Source organism: Phoxinus phoxinus, assembly GCF_949152265.1.
Source record: "Phoxinus phoxinus genome assembly, chromosome: 9".
Taxonomy (NCBI): domain Eukaryota; kingdom Metazoa; phylum Chordata; class Actinopteri; order Cypriniformes; family Leuciscidae; genus Phoxinus; species Phoxinus phoxinus.
Window position 1 is genome coordinate 28172529 of NC_136884.1, and position 17476 is coordinate 28190004.

A 17476-nucleotide genomic window follows, 5' to 3' on the forward strand; every position below is an offset into this window, starting at 1 on the left:
TCTGTTACTAATGTGTGGATGAGGTTTTTTAAAAGTAAAAATAACATGTATTAATATTAGATAAATCATTACAAAGGTATATCAATAATAACAATTAATTTACCATCGCTTGTAAAAAACAATTAAAAAAATAAACTGAAGAGTTTGCAACGATTTAAATGCTCAAAAACACAAACCTTTCTTCAGCCGAAACACAACATGTGGGAGCGCAGCGCAGCTCTATGACGTCACACCACCATGCCAAAATAAAAGTCCCATTTACACGTTGCTGTTTAAAAATCACAAAAGTGCATTAAAATGTAGACAAAAACACATAGAAATAATAAAACATTTGTCACAGGTATTTATATTTAAATAATGCAAATGCATATTTAAATGTGTCTAATCATGTTCTGAAAATAACCTGCATCAAATATGTGTATTCTTTTTACAAAAGCACAGCAGTAATGTTTTTAGTCAAGTCATCTATTTATATAGCGTTTTTTACAATACAGATTGTATCAAATCAGCTTCACAGTGATAACATGAAAATAATACACCAAAGTTTGTTTCTAGAAGAAAATTCCACCTTAAGCAAGGCAGATCAATAATATTGTTGAATATTAAATGTCCCCATGAGTGCAGAAATCATTCTTGCAATATTTTATACAAACAAGGCATATTTCCCAAAAGGGCCAAATCAAAAACTAATATTTTACAATAAATAATGTTTGCCAATAAAAACGAAATCTGTATTCGCCACAGACTACTTTAAAAACACAAAACAAAAACTATCAACAGAAAACGTTGCAATGTGTTATTTATTGACACAGTTACTTGTGATTCTGACTCTTATTTTGAGTTTCCACTCACTTCTGCTTCAGGATAAAGTGATAGCAGGAATTTTTTTTAAATCATGTCTGTGCAGTGATATTTATTTTTATAGTGCAGTTAATTTGCTGAGAATTATGTTTCTTGTGTGATGACAGTATGGCTGCTGTTGTGAAATTGTAATGACTTCTGCAGTGTAAAAATTATGCTTGCTTTTTGCAGTTGTGAGGGATTCTATTCAGGGCGTTGAATCCTTTTTTGACTGCAATAGTCATTAAAAGTTGCATTTACAGTTGAATTTGGGGAAACCATTTTAAACATTAGTTTGATTTGTCCATTGCAATCAGCTGAAAGACTGTCAACAGAGGTTTATCATAAGCGGTATACCCCTCTTAACAAGGTGTTTGAAGTAAGAAACTGATGCTTTCAAATGATTAAATGATCATGAATCATATGATGGCATCATTCCCCTGTTCTGTTTCCGGTTTCATTCACTTTCCATTTTACTCATTGTGTGTATTTTTGTTTAGATTAGTTGTGTTCATGATTTAGTTTAGCCGCTCTTGCATGTACATTATTAGACAGGTGAGCAAATGTACATAAGACTAATCAATGTTATATAGTTCAACATGATGAAATGTTAGAATATGATCTGTATGTCATTCTAATGTTTATCTAGCTTACTGCTAGTCCCATATAGCAAACAAACTAACACATAGCATAACATAACTTTCACCACACTCAAATGCAGTTTAGTGTGATAGTGTAGAGCGAGTGAAACAGCGCCGCGTTACCTCACAAGTTTAATTCGTCTAATAAACTGACCTGTGAGAGTATTAATTCAGCACTTGCGGGTAGTTCGGTAGAATTCAAATGTCCTTATTCCTTTATATCCGCGGGATTCGCGTGTGGTGCTGATGTCTCTCATACCACAGTCATGATAAAAACATCAATGTATTCACGCATCCATAAACATTATTAGATCCATCGGCTTGACAACAAGTTCCATAATTCCTCAGGAAATTTTGCGTCATCAACCTATGTCTAGTTATTGTAAGAGGTTAGCGACCCCTAGCAGCGAAAAAAGACGACAGTGTATCTTTAAAGCACAGGAGGTCTTTAATACAGAACATTGTTATTTTTAACTAGTATTAAGGTAAATAAATTAAAACTGAATCATCTCATGTAAAATTAGAGTTGAATGTATGAATCAGAAGCCAAAGATTTTAATAGAAACTAACTAAATAATCCAATCCCACCTATATAAATGGTCCCTAAAATACACAAAGCGTTATTATTAGTGAAAGTTTAATACAATGTGTTATTATAAGTGCTGTTGCATAATTGTATCTAACATAGATATATAAACACACACACACAAATATTTTATATATAACCAAATAATTAAGTGCAATGTTCAATATTCACTATTTATTCAGTTCCTTTTCCACACACACACACACACACACACACACACACACACACACACACACACACACACACACACACACACACACGGTATTTTACAGCAAGACAGAATATTTTATTTAATATTGTGAATGCACAAGTGATTTTTGAAATTGCTCCTTTTACTAAGCCTCATGCACCATCACTCCAGTTTCTTGTCAGAATGAGTGAGCATATGACGTTTCAGATCTCTTTTATACATAAAACTGTTTCCACACTGAGGGCACGTGAAAGGCCTCTCTCCTGTGTGAACTCTTATGTGAATCTTTAGGTTTCCTTTAAATGTGAAACTCTTGTCACACTGAGGGCAGATGTAAAGCTTCTCTCCTGTGTGAATTCGTATGTGAACGTCAAGGTTTGCTTTGTTTTTACAAGTCTTTCCACAGTGATGACACATGAAAGGCTTCTCTCCAATGTGAGTTATTACATGATTCTTAAGGTGATCACTGTCTATGAAACTCCTTTCACACTGATGGCATGCAAAACTGTTTCCTCTTGAGTGAATCCTCATGTGTTTATTATAAGTGGCTTTAAATCTCATCCTCTTTCCACACTGGTCACATGTGAACGGGTTCTCTCCGGTGTGAACTCTCATGTGAGTCTTGAGACCTCCTTTTCGTGAGAAGCTCTTCCCACAATGATTGCAGATGAAAGCGTCTCCTCCAGTGTGAATTTTCATGTGGACGTTAAAGTTTCCTCTTTGAGTGAAACTTATCCCACACTGTTGGCAGCAGAAAGGCTTCTCTCCTTTGTGAAGTCTCATGTGGACGTTAAGGTTTCCTCTATGAGTGAAACTTTTCTCACACTGCTGGCAGTTAAAATGATACCTGGTTTTGGCCTTTTGACCTCTTTTTCGTGAGGAAGTCTTTTTTGTCTTTGAGCAACCAAAATATTTTTTTCCATTTATAAAATCCTGATCTTTCTCATTCTGAATTTTCACTTCAATTTCCTCTGGTTTTTGACTCTCTTCTTTCATCAGGTCTAAAACAAAACAAATACAAGTTAACCCTTTTTAATGACAAAGCAACAGACATCAAAAGAAATAAAGATATCCAAAATAAAAAGCATCAAAACCAGCAATAAGTATACTAGATCCTATACACACTAAGCTACTGAAAGAGGTGTTAAAAGTTTTATTCCAAATAATTAATGTAATAATTACATTGCAGATTAAATAAATTGTAAACTAATCACACCTTTGGCAGAGGAATAACACCCCAAACAATCATCGAAAGTCATTATTGTGCAAGATGAGAAAATAATTGAATAGACATTACAAAAAAGTATGGCTGCAACTAACGATTATTTTTCCAATTAATCGATGAATCGGATAAATAAATAAAAGCATTCATTTCCATATAACAGAAGATAATATATCTGGTCTATCCTAATATTAACTATAAATACAATGTATATCCCTTGTGTTGTGTTGGATTTCTGTGTACACCCCTTATGGTTCGGGTCAAATTGACCCTAATTGGATTCAATACAATTCCTCAAAAATGACACTATAAAAAACAACAAAGATTCAGGTACAAAATTGTAAACTTTTAATATAAACATTTGTCAAACCTTACAACAACAAAAAATATATGAACATATGATTTATGAAAATGTTTTTTAACCATTTTTTAAAACTGTTTTGACAAAATTTTATTATTATTGATTAACAGTAGGCCTATACTGTTTTTTTTTTACGTTTTTTTTTTTTGTTGTTGTACATTTTATGGTTAGAACATCATAACTGATCAATTAAATTTAGCTGTATAATGAAAATAATGTTTACTTTTCCTAAGTTGGCTCAACTTTTGTTTTGTAGACTCATTTCATAAAGTCAAGAAGTTACTTCTGACATGATGAGCACACAGCACGTGTGTGTTTTCTGCAAATGAATTTCTTGCACTTCACACACAGTGCTGGTTTTGCTCTCACACTTGGATGGGCACACCTCACATCACAAGTGCCCTGCCATACATAAAATAAATGTTTTTATTTTGTCTGTACAGTTTCTTTTGAATAGATGTCTATGAGGGTCAAATTGACACTATTAGTAATAATATGAATGTATAGTAATTATGTTTGTATATGTCAAATCACATCAGCATGTTGAAACTTTGCATGCATGTTCATGATGAGAAATTAGAAAAAGTCACAAAATATCAAGAAAAAAAAACAATTTTTAATTGTTTAATTTGATTTCAGGTAGCTAGAAAAAATAAATGATAGCTAATTTTTACAATCTGGCTGACAAAATATTTTTCTGTATTGAAATAAATATGGACAAGCTAATTTTTTAGCTTCATAAGGTATTAAAAAGCCACAATAACAAAATATAACCAATAAATGTTATTATTTTGGGTCGGTACAGTTGTCTTAGAGCGTTAAAATATGCGGGTCAAATTGACCAGCGAACATCACGAACGTAATAGTAATTGTGTTTGTATATGTCAAAACACATCAGCATGTTGAAACTTTGCATGCATGTTCATGATGATAAATGAGAAAAAGTCACAAAATATCAAGAAAAAAAACATAGGTTAACCAGTATTTCCAACAACTAGAAAATCGAAACGGGTCATAACGTTAACACAAGGGATAACACAAGGGATATATAATATAAAAAACAAATACAATGGATTGACCACCTCGTATGGTGTGTAAGGTATTTTGCAGCTCATCCTTTCAGAGCATATAGTGAAGTTTCTCGGAGTCATTTAGAGTAAAGAAAGAAAAATTCAGTGCTGGAAAAAAATATTCCCCTTGTAGTGGTACTTAGATAGACAGAAGATGAAAACACTTTCTTGTCTGTCCCGATTCAAATCACAGTCTGCTAATTCAGTGGTAAGAATTTAATTGTTTTTATTTATATTGTTGCCCATTTATCGAACTTCCATGCCTCTTATAGTAATTCTATATAACTATGTACCAGTTTACTAATGCGCGGAGTTCGCTTTTGTCCAGTCCGGCGCCTCATAAAGCACTGCTCCGATCCGCGCTCAACAACTCTTTTTTTTTTTTTATTCAAACATCTCCGCGACTTATTGAGTGGCGTAATAGTCGCGCGACAACGAATCGATAACGAAATTTGTTGCCAACTCTTTTAATAATTGATTTGTTGCAGCCCGACAAAAATGTTATTTTAAAAATACATATATTTTATTCCCCTAATTTAAATTTTCTACACACACTTTCAGGCTGCATCCTCTAACTTGCACATGATCTTGCCCCAATGCAGCAATAGCATTGTTTCGAAATAACCTTCCAGAATATAGGCTGCTACAGGTCAAGTCAAATTACTGAAAAAACAACAACAACAACGTTGTCAAAAAGATCCCCATTCAGACAGATCCTAATGACTAAAAACACTGTATTATGCATGCCAGGCCAGTAGTTGGCGATGTCACTTTGTAAGGAACACTACGCGCATGCGCATTATTACAGAGCGGGGAATACAAACAATCAAGATGGCAAAAGCATCAAACAATTTTATCTGGATGGACAATGAGGTTTCTTTATTGCTACAAGTGATTCTGGACTAAAAAGTGTGAAAATGTCAGGAAAATGTGGACTGGGAGTCATGCCAGTCTAAGTATTCAGACATCTTGGAGGCATATTCCAATTGACGCCGTCAAGTCCTGAAGAGACCTTCTTCAAGTGGGTTTGGTCATTACTGTCCAACCCTGTTTTAGCCGTCCCAAGTCATGAGGAGTATTGATCTGAAAGTATAACTTATGATACTCATCCAGTTAAATAGAGCCGTATATTTTACACTGTTTAGCCAATATCTGGAGAATGCATGGATAGGGTGCTGAAACCCATATTTGATACGGTTATTACTGGGGACACTAACTATAATTGTTATTTGATACGGTTATAACTTCGTAACACTAACTATAATTGTTATTTGATACGGTTGCTGGTGATGAAGTCACACTTTGGATGATCAGCATTGAAAACTGTTCCACCAAACTTCATCATAGGACTTGCTGCAATTCTCACCACCTACCGTGTCTTCAACTTGCAATACCAAGAGGAAGCTGAAAGGACATTGGAGTTTGTTCAAAGGTAAATCCTCTGCTTTTACTAAATATTGTTTGGACATTTTCCCATCTTTCCAGTTCTGTTCAGGATACTGGCATAATAGCAACAGCTTAGAAGATGTATGAGGTGAATGCAGTGTGGTTTGTCTGTCTTAAGTGCAATTAATCTTTACCTACCTCAACTAATATCTTACATTTCTCTGTTATTACATTTAGGCACTTCATTGGTGTGAACTCTGAGAGAGGAACAAAGGCCAGCAAGGAACCCAGTTGTGGCCACCCTTATATAAAACCTAATGGACTTTAAATCGGGCTTTATTTAGTCATGTGAAGTCACATCATTGTGTTCTGTTTAGCCCAGTCTCACTGGTGAAGTGGAAATAGCATCATTTAATGAATGTATTTGATGCAATATTAACTTAAAAAAAAAAAAGTCACATTTCTGTAGAGCTGGACATTTTAATAAGGATCAAATGACTGAGTTCAGGTTTGAGAATGAAACCAACCTGTTTGCGTCTCAGTATCTTCATGTTCCACTTCTTCAATCTTCATGTTTTCACTCTCCTCTTTGATAAACCCCATCTTTATGTCATCTGGATCTCAGTTGCCCCAACCTGAGTTTTCCTGTCATATTGAAGATAAGAATAATTAACAGAAAGAAAAATAAATCAAAACTACATCTCTGTGTGCGTCTCAATCTCTATTTTATGATTTGTAGATTACTTAATAGGGCTGCACGATTATTTGTTTTTAAACCAAAACTGTGATTTAAAAGGGTGCGATTTTTTTCAATTAAGGTAACAATCCACTTTGGATTGTCGTTGACGGTTTGCATCCTGTGCATTTAATGTTCGACGCAGAGTTTAACCATTTTAAAGGGGTCATGAACTGGCTTTTTAAACATTTTGATACTGTTGTTTGAGGTCAACTTATTACTACGTTCACGTGGTTTTTACATTCAAAAACATCATGATGAATAAGTAATAGGCTATATTCTACCCTGGTTTTTATGGGCGTGCATCAGCATTTTAGACTTGGAAGTCAACACCCACTGATATGATTGGATAACAGTTTTGCATATTATAATGAGTTTCGACTCCCGACGGTTCACATGGGGAATTGTTTTGAAAACTTCCAATGTGGAAAAATGGCAGCCAGAATGATTGCCCATACATGTTCGACCCCAGAGTCTGATCACGAATCGCAGGACAATACGTCCTTCATAGTTGGACCCTTTTGTGACTGTTTAGACACGATAATCAATAGATATCACGATCTGTAACAATGCAATACTTGCACATATAAAAAACATATTTTACTCACATAAGTGTGTTACCCTTCCTGTCGGATCCAATATAGAAAGCACAGCATTGTTTTTTAATCTCATTCTGTCTGGAAATCCAGCCTCGACCTGTCTTGTTTACAAAAGACAGGGTGTCCGCGGAGTCATAAAAAGTCATAAAACGTCTTAAATTTAATAATAAGAATTTTAGGCCATAAAAAGTCATAAAAACATCTGGATTTTCCATACAAGGTCATAAATTACATTTAGCCACGTCTTAAATTTATATGCTCGTTCATTCATTGGTTCTGCCATCGCCTTTTCCCCCGAAAATGTGCTGGCGCAAAATGATATCAAGAGTTTGATAAATGTTCGATGAAGTTTATGCGCCAATAGCGGAACGAAACTCATTTAAACCGCGCGCCACACGGACTGTTTATCCGCTCGGCTCAAAGTCCAAACGGCAGCGCAGCGCGAGCTCACTATAGCAGACGCGTTTACTCTGATCGGTCTCGAGATCCAGTGAGAAGCGCTTGAATTCAGTGAAGAACACAAATGTCTCCGTGATTTAAACCAGTGTAAAGGCAGATGAAATGGCGCTGACGAACAGGAGAAGCACTGTGAGCAACGATACAGTCAGAAGCTTTTCCGTCGACACATTCCCATCATTTACCACGGATTTACTGTAACGTTAGCCTAGTAATATTAACTGCACCATGAAATGTGGGATATATATATTGAATTGTATTATATTATTAATGTAGACAATGTATTAAAGGACTAATGGAATATAATTACAGTATTTAATAATGTATTTAGTAATAATGCTACTGTTTTTCATACATTTCATGAAGATACGTCCCATCAAAGTCAGGCATCACGAACCTGTTTCAAGACTTGAAACAATATCCCCCATTAGCACATGCAGAAACTAAGAAATTATTTTTACAATAAAGATATTTATTTTGTTAAGGAAAAATGTCAAATGTTTGAATGTTCTACCTCAGATTTGTGAATGTTCACCTGTTTGGCAAGTGTTTGTCATGAAAAAGTCTTAAATTTGACTGACTAAACCCTGCAGAAACCCTGAAAAGAATCCGCGGTGAAATGAATCGAACAAACGCACAATGTCTTACCATTATCATACCATATCATCATTAAAAAAGTTCAACCACGCATTCCTAAAATTGAAATCCGAAGGAAGCTTATATGCAGCAAATGTTCTTCCACGACCAGGCACTGCACAATATTTTGTAATTTTCAGCTGCATTTTTATTGCAAGGTAGGCCTATGTTATTTACCTATTACATGTCATGGGCGAATCAGTAGGCGGGGCTACAGAATTAGGCGTTGTTCTTCTGTTGAGGCGGCATTTCGCTGCTCTCTGACGTCACTGATTTGCCATATCGCAGATCCCGCGTTTGATGATCCAGCTGTTAACAAAAGCTTTTATTTAACTAAGGACATTTTCAGCTCTGAAATTTACAGGATATTCTTATTTTACGATGACCTATTATATTATTATATATCAAAAGTTCAAGGAAAAGTTGATTTCTCAATTCATGACCCCTTTAACACTACACATGCTGATTGAAAGTGCCAAGAATAGCATTTTAAAAAAGATGAGCGGGAGCAGTTCAATTCCGCAACAAAGTGTGTCTGTGCTTTTACAGACTTTTAAAGTGAAGCCTTTTGGATTTTGAATTTATGATGTACTTCACAGGCAAGTACTGTGAAAAATCTGCCAAACGTCTACCAACCTGTATCAACACCTGTAGAAGTATCACTGACAAATCTATGATGAGTGCATGGCCACAAGGTCCACCGATGAACGCACTGTCGCAACCACCGCGACTGACATCTAAGCAAATCAAGCGTTAGAAAGTGGCAGAGCCTATGACAAGTCTTCATGAAACTACTGCAAAATAACACGCCATGAGTTACCTGGCTAAACATATGGTGCCGAATAATGCTGCCACATTTATCCTAACGCTCGATAAAAGATATCGCATTCCCTCTCGTATGTTCTTTACTCAAGCTATCCAAAAACTGATACATGTAGGAGAGATCTGCTAAAGATCTGGAAAACATCTGCTGGTTAAATACATCTGATAAACATCTTAGAAAGGGCAGTTTTACATATATTCTAAACCATAAACCTCTGACAGGAGACGTCTCAGATGTAGAATCTGCAGATGTAAATGCAGACATCAAAGAGACATCTCTGAGATGCTATCAGGTTTGATGCGGAGCTGAAAGAAGTGGACTATTACACAAACACATGACATGTGGCCCAAGCAGACGACTGAATCATATCAAAGTCTCATATCGGGATGTGAAGGGTAGTAGCACGGTAGCAGCAGGGGGCGATATTACATGTGCTTCATGAGGCACATGCGCGCGGTCTCTTGCTCTCTCTGCCGTGCACGCGCTGCGCGTTTTGGAGCACATCTCTGTCTTGCGGGCGCGCTCGCTCTAGATTCCGGAGATTTTAACTATTTCGCCGGCAACAGTGAGCGGCCGCTATCACTATGCGGGAGACTCCCGGAACTTCCTTTGGGATGTCTGTATTTCTATTACGGCTTACAACAGTTGCTTCGAATTTGTTCAAGCTATGGTATGAAGCATGACATAAAATTTAATGTTAAAAACAGTGTTATCATGATTGTTAAAGCCAAAGAAGACCTTAAACTAAATTTTCCTTCTTTTTATTTAGATGACCAAGTTTTAAATGTAGTGAATAAAGTAAAATACCTAGGTCACATCATTAAAATTATTTAAACGATGATGATGATGTGCAGCGTCAGTGCTGTAAACTTTATGGGCAGGCTAATATGCTTGCTCGTAAATTTTGTATGTGTACAGATGAGGTTAAAATAACTCTATTTAGGGCATACTGTACTTCTTTATATACAGCCCACCTTTGGTGTAAATACTCTAAAGCAAAGATGAGAAAGCTTCAGGTGGCATTTAATGATGCACTTAGATTTTTGCTTAAGCTTCCAAGGTGGTCAAGTGCAAGCCAAATGTTTGTGGGTAATAATGTGCCTACGTTGAATGCTGTTTTAAGGAAATGTATGTATAATTTTATATGTAGATTGAGGGTTTCAAAAAATAGTATTATTAGGGTCTTAAATGACATTGCATTGAGTGATACAAGGTATTTTTCTTGTTTTTGGAAGCATTGGAAAGAAAGCTTGTATGTCTTTTAAATTGTATTTGGTGTTTGTTTGTTAATTTATGATGTATGTTTATATGGACCCATGGGTCTGAAATAAAGACATAATAATAATAATAATATAGGCTACTGAAATAATATCGGCATTATAATTATTGATTTTTCATTAGGCTATTTTGTTGGTGCCCCCTTCAGCTCTTGGTGCCCTACGCACAGCGCGTGATGCGGCGCTATGGTGTAAAGTTGCTGTTTAAATGTGTTCGGCTTTTCTGTTTACAGAAGCATGTTCTCTAATCTGTTTAGAAGATTTAATACAATACAAAATATATTAAAGTTTTATTTCATTTGTTTATTTCATATGATTATGATGACCAACACCAACACGGTTTTACTTTGGCACTTTGGCTAAGAAAAGTTGACTTAAAAGATTGTGAACCAAAAAGATTGTGAACCAAAATGCTTATAAGTCGTTTTATAAAAAATATATTTATTTTAAGTTATATTGTTGTAAACCAATCAGGGGGGTTGACATAAAGCTGCTGCATTATTTAAAAATGTGTTCTGCTTTTGTATTTACAGAAATGTTCTAATTTTGGAATAAAATATTAAGTGACCTTTTTGTCACTTGTAATGAAGCTTGCTTATTAGTGAAATTATTAATATCATGGAATGGTAATTATTGACTATAGCCTGGAGTTATGGCTCTCAATATCGCAATATATATTGTTGGGGGGGGGGGGGGGGGGGGGAATAGCGCAATGTAATTTTTTTCCAATATCGTGCAGCCCTAAAAAGCATGTTATTTTTCTAATAATTCAACGTCCCAGAGTCAATTATTCCACTAATACTACGGTAACCACACCATAAAACATCCTTCAGATGATGCATTTCAAGATATTAGTCAGGTTGTTGTCCTTAAAACACTCGTGTGTGGGACTAATTTCTTATGGATCTCATCCCACACCACCATTGCTAATTCCAAAATGTCATTTTAGAGCTAGTAACGGGTACTGAGCCACTGATAGCAAACTAACGCAGATATGAGGGAGAGAAAGAGATTAGCCTAAGCGTAGCCTATGTGAAGAATTACCTCAGACTATATTTTGATCTGCACAAATTAGGCACAGCGCTGTTTTTCCGTCGCCAGAGAGAAATGAACAACTTAAGTTGTTAAACTATTTTACTGATAAAATCATCAGAGCTGTGCTGAGAACACAGAAGTGTGTATCCATACTGCAAATTACAGTGAAGCGCAACTGTTTTCATACGGTGCTCAGTCAAAGGATTTAAGCAGTGAATTTTGAAGTGATCTCTTCTAGTAAACTCAGGGATGTGGATTCAGACGGCAATTATATTACCACACAACATTAGTGTTAAAAAAAATAAAAGGTTGGTAATTTGCCTGGGGATCGATTTCTACTTGGGTGGTAGGAGGAAAAACACTGACATTATGGATATGGATTTTGGATAGGAATAAAATACAAACTAACCCCAGCTGAAAATACTTTGTCCAGATGAGAAACAATTAACATCCGAATAGGGCTATTGTTGCTACCTTAATGTGGGTTTTGGTCAGTGTTTTACTTATGTAGAATTATTTACAGAGTGTTTGTATTCTTAAGATTTGTTAATTTAGACTAACATGACAGATGTTGGTTTTATGACAACTTTATAAAAATAAAAAAGCCACAAGTTAGTTGTTTAAATAAATATTAGCACAGTTTGTGATTGCGCTTAGTCTTTATTTGGTGCTGTTAAAAAACCATAACAAACCTGCAGCTCTTTTTTATATAGCCTACTAGTAAATCGCGATTTGGATCAGAAAAAAAATATAATATCGCAATTCGATTTTTCCTCTCAATCGTGCAACCCCAACAACTTAATTTAACAGATTACACTTTTATTACATTCAGGGTTCATATACATTTTTAGAAATCGACCAACAATCTTTTGCATTTCAACATAAATTTTAGGTCACAATAAAATGGTGTCAGATAAGACTTTAATTGAAATGAAAATTGCTTTACACACCTGATTCACGATATACAGGGCGAGCAATGAGACGCACCTTTGCTATCATTCATTTGTGGAACCGCTTTCCTCCATAACAACGTTTATTAATGTTAGATAAGCATTACAGTGTTACATTCAAAAATAATAAATTAATGTACAACACTTGTAAATACTATCAAATAGATAGAACAGTTTGGATCGATTTAAATACTTAAAAGGCATATATAAACACAAACCTTTCTTCAGCCGAATCACAAGAGATTCAGGAGCGCGGCGCCGCCTTATGACGTCACATCGCCACACCAAAATAAAAGTCCCGCTCGGGCTGCTGTCTAAAATCATAAAAGTGCAAAGAAAAAAAACGATACTATAATAAAAAAAAAATATATGGGGTATTCAGAGTTGAAATCCTAGTGAAATGCTTAAATACGTTGTCAAATTATGTGCTGAAAACAACTGCCAATGAAAGAGTATGTATCTAATATCTATGTAGGAGAAAAACAGTCTGTTTGAATGCAAACACTATCTTTAATAGGTTTTGGGAAACTTGTTCTTTTTTTACTAACAGTTCATTTATGCTTTAAGTTTTTCATGAAAGAACTGTAGAATAACAATAAGTATACGAAGTAGTATACAATAAGCAAGATTTGTTATTAAAATTAATTCTTAATTAGGGCCATACTTATAAAATAAAATAAAAACGCAAATACACAACATTCAATATTAACATTTTGTTATGTGTTATTAAAATAATGTGCAGCATTAATTGTGATTGTCTATTATTCTCTAAGATCACAAGCAACTCCCATTGCCTGCCATAAATAAATCGCAAGATCATCATCTCATTGACACAAATGAGTGACAGCGGAGTGGAGACATCAGTTTGGAGCAGTTGTGTAGAAATATAACACTTCATAAAACAAAATGGTAATATTTCTCATTTCATCATTTTGTTTTTCAATGTTTTTTTCTTCCCCAGGCATCCACCGCACTCATCAGCGGCTCCTCCGCGACGTCCACCTCCCCTTTTTCCTATTCTTCCTCCTCAGCTATGGAAGCTTATAGGTAGCAATACTCAATTTGAAATGTAATATGCAAAATGACCATGTAATATGCAAAATGACAATGCATTTCTGTATTTAAGTTAGAATTTTCCCATACATTTGTGCAACGTTTGGTGCAAAATGAAAATGAAATTATCTCTTCTCTCCCAAGCTCCTCCAGCGGCCCGGTGTCGTTACCAACATGACCGTAAGTGTATTTTAGTAACCGTTTTTATTTTATTTATTTTATCAATGCCTCATGATCTCTTGTGGTTCACAGATGTGTGTGTACCTTTTGATTATTAGTAAGACTTGTCATCGAATGTGCACAACTGTGTGTTTGCAGGTTGAGGAATGCAGGGGAGAACCCGTATTCAGAACGGCTGTTCTGTGGCGGTGAAGAGCACAAAACGGCCGCATCACAAGCCGCCGAAGTTTCTCTGACCGCTGACCAGGAACTTGTACGTTTGTATTCAAAATTACATTATAACCATGTGCGTGTGTGTGTGTGTGTGTGTGCGCGTGTGTGTTTTAAAATATTTGGCCTCTACTTTCAACCTATTTGGCCGGTGATGCTCCAGGGTCACAGGTCAGGGGACGACACAACGGCAGAGGGACATTTTTTTTATTTCAAGCACCGGAAGGCCGATCCACAACCCCTGCAATGACCTGTATGGACTCCATGCAAAGTACGTGCCATTATGCATATCTGTATTTTTATTTCTAAAGTACACAAATGTGCCCGTGGTCCGCTTGTTATTTTGCATTCTAATGTTGGCCTGTGTTCTAGAGACAGTCTTCCACCAGTGACCAGCGGTGACGCCCGGATGGCGTTCGAGACGGCTGCAGAGAACCTGCCGGAGGTGGAGCGTAATGCGGTGGCTCAGCTGCTGGGACACACTCCCGAGACAGCCGAGAAGCAGTAACGCATGCGAACGCCTACCGACCGCCGTCGGTTTATGAATGTATGAGTGAATGGGTGAATGAGAGGCAAATTGTAAAGCGCTTTGGTGGCCATGGGTCTATGAAAGCGCTATATAAATGCAGTCCATTTACCATTTCCATTTACCAGACGCATTCCTGGAGCAGCTTCTGGTTAAGCAGATTGCTGGAAAAACACGGTAAGCAATATGAAATCTAATGAACGAGATGATTATTATTTGTAATGTTGCTACTCAAAGCAGTCATTCATTGGCACTTTCTTTATTGCTTATTCATTGATCTTGTAGACCTGAGTCTGCTGCGTCCACGAGCCGAGACCAGAGGGTGGAAGCGTCTGACGGGCCTCCTCCAAAAAGGGCACGGGATCCATACCACTGTTTCGTAATGCTCCACAGGCTTCCCTAATACTGGGGCAGTGGGAGCCTTACGGGAGCGTTCAAGTGGACATCAACATCCTCACCACAAAATTCAACAACAACAACAACGTTCTCTTATCTTGTTAATAAAATAAAATTTCACTTAAACTATTGTTTAATTTCATTTTTTCTTTCATTAGTAGCCTACCATTGCAACTATTCAGTATAAATAAAGTCAAATTATTAACACTTTCCCCACCAGCAGTTTATACATGATACCAGTCAGTGCCAGAATTTTGATATTTTATTTATTTTATATTTTTAAAAATGCTCAACTCTTCTCCACAATGATAACACCCTTCTTTAAATGGTTTTAATAATTCCAATGTAATTGAAAATTAAACACAATTGCACAATATCAAGTCCTTCCCTTTTCTCATTTTCTCAAAAACACATAAGAAACATTTATTCTCTCTTAATTCAACCATATAAAGCATGCTGGGAACTAACAGCTAATGGGTCTTTCCAACTGTCAAAATTTTAATTTAGTTTGGCGTTAGAATGAAAGAAAGTTTAGTGTATAAAAGATACTGACATGACATGCACTGTGTGGTACACTACCAATATTTTCAGTGTCCCTTATTCTCTTTTCCAGAAGTTGGCAACCGTAAGTGACAGTCACATTGGCAACACTGTGTCCCCACAATTTCTTGCCTCAAAAGCAATCGGATAGCCATCTTCCACCTGGCTTCCCTGACTGGGAGGATGAAGCTCCACGATGGGGCATGGAGAGCACAGAGAACCCGGGAGGAGATAGAAACATCTGCAAAACATCTACAAACAGCAAAAAGATTACCTCGTCTCCCCAGCTGGCAGTGTATCAAGGCAAGATCAGTATGTGTAATAGCGAAACTGATGATCAAGTAAAACACGATCACTGTGAACATGTTTACTTTTGTTAATAACACTGCGTTCTATATAACAGATTCATGTTAAAACACTTTCAAGAACCAAAACCAATACACATCTGTACAAAAAAAATCAGACATCATTCAAATAAAAACATAAAAAAATGTCTCTTTCCAAAAATATTTATGAACAGCCTCCAACCGAAGAACAACTCACCCATTGTCATCTGGATGAGGCAAAAATGTGGATGCTTGCTGGGACAGTAAGGGGATTATTAGCCTGGGTGCCCGCCCACAACATTTTTTGGTCGGGAAGTTCGGTTTGGACTCGATCCGTTGAGGAGTAATTATGCTCGGCTCCCAGAAGGCCGAGCCAATTAAATTGCCAGGGCGGGGTTTAATCGATGATGGACAGATGATGTGCGGTTACATAATCACCACGTCATCAAAGAGCGGTTGGGTTGAATTGGTTTTCAACAAAGATGACAGCAGAATCTAAACATCTCAATTCTCCAGCTGCAATCACGTCTGTTATAAAAGAAAACGTCAGCGCATTCATTTTAAAAGACGAACAGAGAACCGCAATCAAGGCATTTGTCGATCGGAAATATGCGTTTGCCGTCCTTCCTACGGGATTCGGCAAAAGTTTAATTTATCAGCTGGCTCCGATGGTCGCTAAGAAGAAGGGATGCAATGAAAACCAGTGGAAGGGATGCGCTCACGATCTCTTTCCTCTGAAGCCTCAGATGAACACGCTTCTTCAGCTTGGTCTCTTTCAGCGTCTTTCCATTTTTTAAAATCAGTCAAGTCGCGTTGCAACCCTGTTGTAAAGTTGAGACAGGGCCGACAAATGCGAGAAGATTTATTTGCTTTATTGTAGAGATCTAATCCTAAACGGAGAACTTGTTCGTATATACATACACCTTTTGTATTTCTCTCAAAAATGCTATTCGTGCTTGTAAGTACTCCGCGAATTCTTAAATAATTTTTACAACAACAAGATCGTTTACACTCATTAATTTACTACTACTTCCAGCGTGCGTGCAGTTGAGCTCTGTTGACAATTATGCGTCACTCAACATGCATTGCTCTGATTGGATTGGTCTATCCAATTGAGTGCAGAGGGTTTTTTTTCCTGGTTCGGTTAAAGGTCCCATGACATGAAATTTTCACTTTCTGAGGTTTTTTAACATTAATATGAGTTCCCCTAGCCTGTATATGGTCCCCAAGTTTCTAGAAATTTAAATCAGTGTAAATCAAGCTTTTGCTATCTTTCTCTGCCTTTGAGAAAGTGGAAGCTCAATCGGGCTGATCTTGAATCTCCTCCTTATGACGTCATAAGGAGGAAATGTTACCTCCCCTTTCTCTGCTTTGCCCGCCCAGAGAATATTTCCCATCCATGAGAAAATGAGCTAGGAAGTAGGAATGCGTGCGCGC

The 17476-nt window shown here is 36.6% G+C and overlaps 1 protein-coding gene and 1 long non-coding RNA gene across 12 annotated transcripts; one reads left to right on the top strand and one right to left on the bottom strand.

The window, feature by feature from the left end:
* Nucleotides 1-1892: 1892 nt before the first annotated feature.
* Nucleotides 1893-13479, bottom strand: LOC307003783 (uncharacterized protein). Of its 11 annotated transcripts, none has more exons than XM_079622597.1 (6): nt 13027-13046; nt 12809-12877; nt 9360-9460; nt 8901-9032; nt 6824-6941; nt 1920-3258 (listed from the first exon to the last, which is right to left on the bottom strand). In XM_079622597.1, exons 5-6 carry the CDS (start codon nt 6897-6899, stop codon nt 2420-2422), a joined length of 915 nt encoding a protein of 304 aa, XP_079478723.1. In that variant the 5' UTR covers nt 6900-6941; nt 8901-9032; nt 9360-9460; nt 12809-12877; nt 13027-13046; the 3' UTR covers nt 1920-2419. The 11 variants fall into 11 exon arrangements, with proteins under 11 accessions (XP_079478716.1, XP_079478723.1, XP_079478724.1 ...); XM_079622598.1 differs by having other exon boundaries at nt 12809-12872; nt 13027-13045; XM_079622596.1 differs by lacking the exon at nt 12809-12877 and having other exon boundaries at nt 13027-13479.
* Nucleotide 13480: 1 nt separating this feature from the next.
* Nucleotides 13481-14526, top strand: LOC307003799. The gene is made up of 4 exons (XR_013798819.1): nt 13481-13855; nt 14006-14041; nt 14180-14294; nt 14415-14526. It is a non-coding gene; the product is annotated as an uncharacterized lncRNA (long non-coding RNA).
* Nucleotides 14527-17476: the final 2950 nt, after the last annotated feature.